The sequence below is a fragment of the Cebus imitator genome, unplaced genomic scaffold (genome assembly GCF_001604975.1).
Source record: "Cebus imitator isolate Cc_AM_T3 unplaced genomic scaffold, Cebus_imitator-1.0 Scaffold135, whole genome shotgun sequence".
Lineage (NCBI taxonomy): Eukaryota > Metazoa > Chordata > Mammalia > Primates > Cebidae > Cebus > Cebus imitator.
This window is the reverse complement of record NW_016107450.1, coordinates 313,669-324,384: the sequence shown is the minus strand read 5'-3', so window position 1 is coordinate 324,384 and position 10,716 is coordinate 313,669. Positions and strand designations below refer to the sequence as shown.

The following is a 10,716-nucleotide window of genomic DNA, read 5'->3' as shown; positions in this document are numbered from 1 at the left end:
AAAAAAAAAAAAAAAAAAAAAAAAAAAAAAAAAAAAAAAAAAAAAAAAACTATATTAGTCAGAACTATCAGTTAAGGCATATTTTTTGTTTGTTTTACATTGAGAAAGAAGCAATACATAAGAAAAGCTGAAATAAAGGATTTAACCAATCAACACCAGCTTCTCTTTTGAGTAATATACTTAGGTGAGGACACAGTCACGTCAGTTTTTTTCCTTCTGTATGTTCCTTCAGTGTATGTCATTATTTGATCTAGTAAAATAACCTGAGTAAGAAATTTCATAGATGCTCCAGGATAGAACTGGAAAGCTGTCAGAGATGGCACTGAACTGTATTCTCCTAGATGAGTATTTTTCCCAAGTAAGCCAAGTTTTGGGGTTTTTTTTGAGATTTTGTTTTCCGCATTAATAACTCAGGCTTTATTTTAGAAGGCAAGGTAGTGTTAGGGATAGTTAAGAGAACCAAGATGATATTGTCTAAAAGTTTGTTGTTGGGGGAGGTTGCACGGAATTTTAGAGTGAATTGAAAGTACCATTTATCAACCGCACTGGAACAGGTTTAAAAAGACCTGAACTGTTAATAAAGATTTAATGTCAGCTCCCAGAAAATAAGGTTAACATACTGTCAAGTGTGCTATTTCTTTTTCTGCTACTCCTACAATTACCACTCTCACCAAGGCCTAATTTATCATGTGGTAAGAGTCAAAGATGAATAGATGGTTTTGCACAGAAAAGTTTTTACCTATGAAAGGCCCAACTGTTGTCTATATTAATTGGTTTCTTTGGTATTTGTAGGGTATTGATGATGTCACTGGTGAACCATTAGTCCAGCAGGAGGATGATAAACCTGAAGCAGTTGCTGCCAGGCTAAGACAGTACAAAGATGTGGCAAAGCCAGTCATTGAATTATACAAGTAAGTGTGCTTCAGTATTTCATGACAAAGGGCGGACTGGAAAGGTGTGGAGCCTGCCAGGAAGAACACTGGGCTAAGGCAGAGTCGTGTTTCTTTAAGACAGATAAACACCAAGGACCCAAAACCTTCCCAGAAGTCAGATGAAATGCCGGAGTTATACATGAAAGATAAGGTTCAGACATTTATCCTGAAACTGTTAGAACATAAGGACCCGAATCTGATCACTTCTGTCTGTTCTGGATGTAAAACAACATTTAGATTTATTTTTATTTTCCTAAAATTTTATGTGGCTGAGATAGTGATCCCACATATGTTGACACTCCCACATATAAAAATATCTGGTTTGGATAGAAGATTAGAAGAGACGGCTGGTGTGTCCCTTCTTGAAGTTTCTGTAGGGAGTTTAACAAAGAAAGGCTAACTGTAAACCAGAGATTAAAAGTTCAAATGGCTGCAGGGGCTAGGCAGGTATTAGAAATGAGTCTCAAACATGGTGGGGGATGTGTCAGACTAGACAGTTGAGTGACAGTTGAACTGGACAGGTCTTGGGCTGCTCCAGCCAATTATCACCCCAGGGGCACACAGGCCAGTGATTCCCGTTTTTCAGGAATAGCAGAAATCGGGCTCTCTGTGCCTGTGAAAGGGAGGAATCTCAGTTTTCATATTGGCAATATATTAAAATTTTTTAAGTAACATGCAAGTCAAACAAAACTGTGCACTGAGTGCATTCAGAACAGCAGTTTATACTCTTTGCTACAGTTACTTTCTGGCCTTGTAGTCCACAGAAAATTTAGCAAACTTTATATCAGAGTTTTATGATTATATTATTATGATTATAATTATATAATTTATAATTATTTATAATTATAAATATATATTTATAATTTATAATTATTATAATTTTATTATTATATTATATTATACGATATGTCAATCATGTGTTCCGTGATTGATTTAAGTAATAAGGGTTTTAGTATTCCAAAGCTTTTCAGTGGTTTGCTTTTGAAAATTAAATATTGAGGCACATTTGGGATGGCCCCTATAATGCTATTCTTTGATGTGTTTTGAAGGGGAGAAAAAGGTGGCATCATGACAAGCATACCAGAATGGCAAAAGCTATGACCTTATTTAGGTACGCCCAGTGGGGGTGTTGATACATGTGAAAGGGGCTGTTTTAGCACTTAGTGTGATATATGACATAGACTCATGAGATCATGCTTGTTTTATGTCTAGGATCTTCTTGTTTTATATCTAGGATCACTAATATGTGAAAAAGAAACCTAAAATGCCTTTGTATGTTGGACTTTGTTTTTCAGGAGCCGAGGAGTGCTCCACCAATTTTCTGGGACTGAGACGAACAAAATCTGGCCCTACGTTTACACACTTTTCTCGAACAAGATCACACCTATTCAATCCAAAGAAGCATATTGACCCTGCCCAGTGGAAGAACCAGGAAGATGTGGTCATTCATTCGTGTGTGTAGTATTGGTGCTGTGTCCAAATTAGAAGCTAGCTGAGGTAGCTTGCAGCATCTTTTCTAGTTGCAGTGGTGAACTGATAGGAAAACAGTTGAGTAGAAAGTGTTCACGAAGAGGCCCTCCTCTGCCTTTCAAAAAGAAGGTCACCTACACATGTTTAAGGTGTCTCTGCACATGTCTCAAGCCCTTCACAAGAAAGCAAGTACAGTGTGGATTTAAAACGGGGTGTAATTTCAGCTCTAGCTGATTATTGACAGCTGTGTTGTTGCTGTGGTATCCTTTTTTACACGTGTTGGTGATGGTCTCTGGTTCTCCCCAACCCCTCAAAGGCTGTTGAACCACAGCACCAAGAAGCCTGAGAATGAACACGAAGGGCTGTAGCCCAGGCTTTGTCCTATGCTGTGTGGTGTGTGCCCTCCTGGTGACAGTGAAATTGAAGCTACTTACTCACAGTGGTGGTTTCTCTGGTGTGGAGTGACTGTGTCCACAATTCATTTTTTTCCAGTAGGAATAACTTTTTTCTGCATCCATACTCCATAGAGGCTCTCCTTTTCAGACATCCTGAGATGAAAGAATTTAGCTTCTGTTTTTTGTTTGACTTTTTTTTTTTAACATCTGTTTTCACTCATAGGCTGTTAAACAAAACAGATTGTTACTGCCCTTTTCCCTCTCAAATTCTTCTAAGAACTGAGAGCCAGGGGACTGTATTGAATCTCTATACAACGGGAACTGAGCTGTGAAGAGAATCTTACTAAACTGCTGGTCTGACTCTCATGGATTAACACTGTTCCTTTCTTTTATTGTGAGAAAAAAAAAAAAAAACCTAAAAGTCTTGGGAATCCCCTAAAGTCTTTTGGGAATTTGCAAAAAGCATGGGAAATATAAGTATTTAGCTACATAAATGTTATAAGATCATGTCTTATGTATAGATGTAAAAAGATCATTTGGAATTACTGGACTAATTGAATAGTTAAAGTTTCTATTCAGGACAATAAAATGTATTTTGAAAGTGCTGCTAACTATTGATGCTGAAAGTGTTTCCCTCCTGTGAGTGACCCAAACATACTATAAATAGGTGGTGAAAGGAATGAATCCTGTGGGGTTGAGCAGAATGTTGTACTAGCTGCCCCTGGACTGAGTATAACAGCTTTACAATTATAGGAAAACAAAATCTTTTTTTTTTTTTTTCCCTGTTCCAAAGATTCATCCTATGGAGTGGCCATAAAGTCTAGAATTAGATACTAATATTTTGTCATTCATTATAACATAATATCAATAAACCATTTGTTAAAGGATTTGCCTTGTTTCCAGACTTGGTGGCCACCTTGAATAATTTTTGCTGTCCTCTGGGAAGGATGATGAAATTTATTCCTGCTGCCTTAAAAATATGTATCCCTTCTTCATGCATCATGACTGTCCCCAGCGAATGTCCTTTACTATTCCTGGGAGTGACTTCTGTCTAACTTTTCATACTGGTGAGAAGAAAAGAAGCCTATTTTAGCACTTTGGTGGTGTTGAAACACATTACTTACTTTCTGAAGATGCTCCAGTGAATCCTCTGTCAATTCACTGCCATATGTAATCTGTAGGATAGTCCATCTTCCTTCTAGGTACTGCCCAAACTCTTGCCAGCTCCTCTCCCATTGTCCCTTCATATGAATATTTTTTGGCTACCTTAGTGGAAATATAGACCAGTCTCTTCCCCATCCTCTCAAACATAATGACATTGTTTACTTTTTAGGTTTATGTAGTAAAGATGCCCAGTCCAGTCTGTGAATCGTCAGTGCGTTATATTGACTCTGAGCACTTTAGAATTTAGAGTTGCAATTGAATGCCAGTTTGTGGAGATGGGGTGCATATCGGATATGGAGGTAAAAGCTCAGGTTTGCTGGGGAACCAGGTATAGAGAAAAATAAGTTTGACATGAGGAAAACTGCACGATTTAGAGCAGTTCTACCATAGAGAAAATTTCCACAAACTGGGAAAAGTAGAGAGTTATTCTATAGCATAATCAAAAGAGGAAAGTCTTCCAACTTCTTTCTTCACTCCCCATGTTTAGGTGACCCTCCAATGTGATCATTGCCTTTGGAGTTTGGGAGAGGTATGGGAAATGGCTGATCCCTGTTTCCATACTTTACTCCTCCACCCATTCTTCCCTCCTGCTTCTCCAGCTAAATGGACAATTCTAGCCAACATTGAGTCACGTAGTAAGTCTCAGCAGTGGGTGTGTTTGCTGAGATTGTCCAGCAGTTGGGCAGTTTGATCTCACCTCCCTCGCTAGGCAAGACCAAAAAAAGACGTATCTTTCCCATGATCTTTGAAACATAATGCTTATTTCATGGTCCATGTCCTTTAAAAAAAATCTATTTCTGGTTTTCTTCAACAAACTCACTAGTTTTCTCTTACATGATTTTGTAAAACTTAAGGTTATCTTGAAAATGTTTTGCCAAAAGTAAAATTAAAGGGATATCTTTCCTCGTTTTTTTTTCTACTGCCACACATGACCATTCCTTCACTATTAAGCAAAGCGAGTGGTTGAAATGGTTTCTGAGGTGCCAACCTGACTTCGCATTCTGTCATTTTACCCAGCTCTTAATTCAGTTTGCTTCCATTATCCTAACAGGCTCCTTACTTAGAACTTGGAAATGCTGCTGTGTTTAATACCCTCCAACACTAATGCAGACTTAAGATAGGTACCGTTTATTGAACACCTACTGAGTAAAATGTGTGGTTTTAGGACCTTTATAAACATCTCATTTAATCTTTCCAGCATCCTATGAAACAGCCATGATTTCATGTTGATAAACAAGACAGGGGTCCCAGGGATGTGAAGCCCAAGCTTCTGCAGCTGATGACCAGTGTAGCCAGGATTCCAGCCCAGGCTTTCCTGACTCCGAAGACTGAACTTGTTCCTGGATGTTATTAATAGCTACTTGTGTCCAAGCAACCAAGGGCCTTGAGTCTGCTTTGTTCTGCTTGTGGCCTCACATCAAGAATAACAGAGCTAGTCTAGATATGGTGGAGCTAGTGCATGTCTGTAGTCCCAGAGCTTTGGGAGGCCATGATGGGAAGATTATCAGAAGCTCAAGACCAGCCTGGGCAATATCACAAGACTCCATCTCTACAGAAAAATTAAAAATTAGCCAGGCCTGGTGGTGTACACTTCTGGTACTAGTTACTCAGGAGACTGAGACAGGAGGATTGCTTGATCCTAGGAGTTCGAGGCTGCAGTGAGCTATGATTGCACCTCTGCACCCCAGCGTAGGCGACACAGTGAGACCCTGTCTCTTTAAAAAAGAAAGTAGCAGAGCTCGAGCTCACCAAAGTGATGTTCACCTTTTTGTGATGTTCCTTTTTTTCTTTTTATTTTGCTTAAGCAAAGAAAGCTGCTAGAGGGGAGTCTTAGTCTTCCTGCATAAGACCTCCTTTATGAATAGAATAAAAGGCTGTCACGAGTAGGCTGGGCTTGGGTCCAGGCTAATCTGTGAAGGAAGCAAGCTCATGTTCCTTATCTACACTTTCGATGTCCACTGGGTCATGCCCCTGAAGTGGCCTTTATCCTTGAGCCATCCCCAGCCATGGTGCTCACACATAGGCTTTTGAGCTCCTTGGAGCTATCCAGAACCCTGCTCACTTTTCTTTCCTGAGATCAGAACAAATCACCCCCTTACTCCCACTCTAAACAAAGTCTTGATGGTAAATGAATCCTCAAAGTGCTGGTTGATAAACAAACGATGTTGGAGCATGGAACACAGGTTAACTCCTGACTTTTGTGCGATTGTCTCTCGATTGCATTACACATTAACATGACGTTGGGCTGGGCGCGGTGGCTCACGCCTGTAATCCCAGCACTTTGGGCGGCCAAGGCAAGTGGATCACGAGGCCAAGAGCTCGAGACCATCCTGGTCAACATGGTGAAACCCCGTCTCTACTAAAAATACAAAAATTAGCTGGGCATGGTGGCGCGTGCCTGTAATCCCAGCTACTCAGGAGGCTGAGGCAGGAGAATTGCCTGAACCCAGGAGGCGGAGGTTGCGGTGAGCCGAGGTCGCGCCATTGCACTCCAGCCTGGGTAACAAGAGCGAAACTCCGTCTCAAAAAAAAAAACATGACTCTGAATGCCAAATCCAAATCTTTGCCCATCATCTGCTTGTTGTGCAACAGTTGAGGCAGTAACCAGGGGAGATTCATTTCCTATCTTGTCCTTCCCCAGGGATTACTCCCCTGCTGCCCTCCGGCAGCCAAGCTCAGATGAGCTCTGTTGTTACCCTAGGTGTGCCCATCTCTGCTGGGAAGGAGAAAGGTAAGAATAGCCATTAAAGAAGAAGGATTCTTGGAGAGAGGTGCTGCTGTGGTTTTTTCTGCTACTTAAGATGTTGAGACAGGATAACTTAGAAAGATACCTGCACAAACCCATAAATAGTTCACCAGTACATTGTATAAATTTATACAATTTAGTTCACCAGTACCCGAGTTCAGCATTTGACATTAGCTTTTTGTCTAAGGAGTGTAAGCCTGCTGGAGGTCTTTGCTCAAATAACAAATTCCGCCTACTTCCAAATGTGTTCAGGTAGAGGCAGTAGGTACTGTTTGCTTACTCCATGTTAGGTACATTACATGCATTGGCTAATCAAATCCTTATCAGTTACCTATGTAATAATCTCAATTGCCTCCTAGTTTTATAAGTTGAAATAATCCTGTTTATTTAAACATGTTTTTATGTACCTATAGGGATTAGTCAGGAAATTCAAAGAGCCTTTTTTATACCTTTCCCTAGTTTGAGCTCCCTGTTCTCATTAGCAGATAAAAGAACATATTTACTTCAGCCTGGAGTCTTTTATTTTTGGTGCTTCAGTGCAGAGACAGGAAACAGGCCCTTAGTCACACTGGTAGTTGCCCACTGTATCTACAGAGGGCATGTCTCATCTGTGTTCTGCTGCGTTGTAGGATTTCACCTGCGAATTCTGTTGATTACCTTTCACTTAGTTTCTTTACTTTCTGCAGTTGATTTTGCTAGAGAGGCAGTTCATAAGGTGAGGTCCTGTTCATAGTATGACTTGCTTTCTCACTGTCCCCTTCCATTTTTAGTAACTCTGGTCTATTTGATGTCTTTAACAAAAGAACCTGGTAATGGAGACTTTTAATATGGTAATGTGGTCGGTCTGGTAATAAGTTATTCCTTTCCATATGTAAGTGACCCAGCCTGGTTTCCAGATGAGAAGTGTGCAAGCCTCAGATGTTGAGAAGCTGTATTTCAGCTATGAAAAAAATCAGCTTCCTGAATCTGTTGAAATGTAATTGTTCATATTTGCCATCCCTTATCTTTCTCGTAACAATTTGCACAGTTCTTGCCAGAATAAATGCCATTATCTGTATGCTTCAGGGAATTCCCCAATTTGATCAGTGAGGTGTGTGTATGTGTGTGTGTGACTCAGTAAAACACTTCTAAAGGGTGAAAGCTCTTGTATGGCATAGATATGAATTCCTTCCTCTGGAAATAATTAGGTTATTCCCGGAAACGCAGTGTCATTCTTTAGATAAAAGCTTTCCTGTTTAAAGCTTTTCAAAGGAGCAGACCACCTTGAAGATTCCCCCTAGGGTTGATATGTGTCTTATTCATTTTATAAAATTATTCTTGTCTTCATTTTAAAGCTTTGGCTGTATAGTCAGAAATGTCCTAAATAACAAACTATTTTGTATTTAATTTAGAGAAGAGTAAAGGGAAGAAAAATGAAAACTCCGTCTTTATGTAAGCTCCAAGGATATTAGGGCTTAGAGGGCTTTTCTAGTTTTATGAGAATTTGTACTACTGATTTTTATATATTCTTGTTTTTGAGATGAACAGATCTCTGGGGAAATTGTTGAGTTACAATGGCATTTCACTGTGATCCCTCTCAAGCTCAGATCAGTTCTGTAACCCAATGACGACCTGTCTCTTTGGTTTACTGTCCTGTGAAATGTCCGCTCAAGCTTCCCAGAAGTCAAGTGTTTACGATGAATCGGAGTGCTTTTCCTTGGTGGGACAGTTGTTGGCCCTCTTAATTTTGGTGTATGTGCTTCAAAGTATCTTAAACCTCCAGTCTGATCTGTATATGCTATCTTAACTGTTAATTGTATTATTGATTATTTTGATTATCTTGCTTGAAGGTTCATACTTCTCAATTTGATAGAAATAAAGTTTTTTTCTGCTTATAACTAGTGAATTCATTTCATGTTTGTATAGCTTTTTATACTTTCATTTCACAAATACTTTCATTTTTGCCATCTGCAACCACTGTGTTACCAACAGTGTCTCCAATTTGCAGATAAGAAAAATAACTTGATGTTACCTGGATAAGGTAACAATTGATGGCAAAGCAAGAACCTGAACCAAGAATTATCATCCCCACTCCTGTTTTCTGTTCTGCTACCCCATATTGCCTTATTCGTATAGCCTTCTTTATTTGTCCAGCACTTTATTGTTTATAATTTTAATGTACATTCTTTGTTTTTTTCCCCTAACCACTAGACAACCAGGGATCTATTTCTTTTTTTCTTGAAACAGATGACTTGAGCAGATTCTCTCCCTGTTTTACACATTAGGAAAGTAGATCAGATTATATGACTCTAAGGTTGTAGCATTTGGGATTACTCAGCAGAAGCAGAAACTGTAGCATGTTTGTCACATGGGAGCTAGGATCACCGAGAAAGTAGAGCTGCTGCAGGAGAAGCCCCTGAGATGGAAAAATACCCTGGCTTTTCTCAGCCTCACACTGTTCTGTCTCTGGGGCGGCTTTCCTTAGCTGAACCCATGCAGAAGCCAGCTGACATAGGAGCCTGAGAAATATATTCTAAAGGCTTGCCCATGCTACTGAAAAGGCAGAGGAAAGGGTAACTGAATAGGATGGCAATGTGGTAGATTGTATTAAATTTAATGACGTTCAGCAGTCCCCCTCTTTTTTTTTTTTTTTTTTTTTTTTTTTTTTAAGGCAGAGACTCACTCTGTTGCCCAAGCTGAAGTGCAGTGGCATGATCTCGGCTCACTGTAACCTCCACCTCCTGGGTTCAAGCAGTTCTCCTGCCTCTGCCTCCTAAGTAGCTGTGGTTACAGGTGACCACCACCACGCCTGGCTAGTTTTTGTATTTTTAATACATGAAGTTTTGCTGTGTTGGCCAGGCTGGTCTTGAGCTCCTGAACTGAGGCGATCCCCCTGCGTCGGCCTCCCAAAGTATTGGGATTGCAGATGTGAGCCATCACAGCTGCCTCCCCCTACCCACTTTATTTATTTATTTTGAGACAGAGTTTTGCTTTTTTACCCAGGCTGGAGTGCAGTGATGCAATCATGGCTCACTGTGCAGCCTCAGCCTCCTGGGTTCATGTGATCTTGGGCCTCAGCCTCCTTAGTAGCTGAGACTATAGGTGCATGCTACAATGGGCTAATTTTTTTTTTTCTTATTTTTTTGTAGAGACAGGGTCTGACTGTGTTGCCCAGGCTGGTCTCAAACTCCTAGGCTCAAGCAGTCCTTCCACCTTAACCTCCCAACGTGCTGGGATTACAGGAGTAAGCCGTTGTGCCTAGCCACTTTTCCTTCTTTTGGGAGCATATTACACTTTGGTCCCATTGGCTTCATGCTTGGACATAGGGTTTGCTTTGATCAATGAAATGTGGGCAGCAATGATGTGTGCCATTTCTGAGCAGAAGTTTTAGGAGCTATGGCGTGGACACCGTTCTCTTTCCCTTTGCAGTGAGAGCAGCAACCTCACAGAGCTCTTTCAACCTGGATCCTAAAGTGAAGACTTGGACCAGAGATGCAGCCAATTCATCGTAGATGGGTAGTGCGCATTAAAAATAAACTTTTGCTTTATAAGCCACTGAGATTTGGATAGAGTTTATTTTCTAGCCATCCTAGCTGACTGATAAAACTGGGCCTAAGACTAATATGTCTTGTCATCCAGTTATAACATTGATTATTTCATTAAGCATTATTAGACTCTTGGGATACAAAGGTGAATCAGACCCAGTTTTTGCCCGAGATTTCTTCACAATGAACTGGAGGAGATGGACATATGATCAGATTACCCTATACATAACTGCTGAAGTTAATCACTGCACTGTGAAGGAAAAAACAGGTAGCAGCTCTCTTGGCTGGCCAAGTAGAGCCCTTGGAAGGGCTCATATTTGAGTTGAGCGACGCTTGCAAACGAGAACCCAAACAGAGGAAAAGATAGGCACAAGAAAGTGAGCATGCGTGACAGGTGGAGACCACAGCAGTGTGAGGCAGGACTGAGGAGACGATAAGATTGAATTCTTTGTTTGTTTGTGGCAGAGTCTAGCTCTATCAGTCTG

At 40.4% G+C, this 10,716-nt stretch overlaps 1 protein-coding gene across 5 annotated transcripts in view; it reads left to right on the top strand.

Annotated features, from left to right (window-relative positions):
* AK4 (adenylate kinase 4) overlaps positions 1 to 4,860 on the top strand; it is a 77,955-nt gene extending 73,095 nt beyond the window's left edge. For 4 of the 5 annotated variants that reach the window (XM_037743107.1, XM_037743106.1, XM_037743108.1 and 1 more), the window contains 2 exons: positions 793 to 911; positions 2,228 to 4,860. In XM_037743107.1, coding sequence (XP_037599035.1) covers positions 793 to 911; positions 2,228 to 2,342 — 234 coding nt within the window. In that variant the 3' untranslated portion in view covers positions 2,343 to 4,860. The remainder of the gene's footprint in view (positions 1 to 792; positions 912 to 2,227) is intronic. The other variant, XM_017541528.2, reaches the window with a different exon arrangement.
* Positions 4,861 to 10,716: the final 5,856 nt, after the last annotated feature.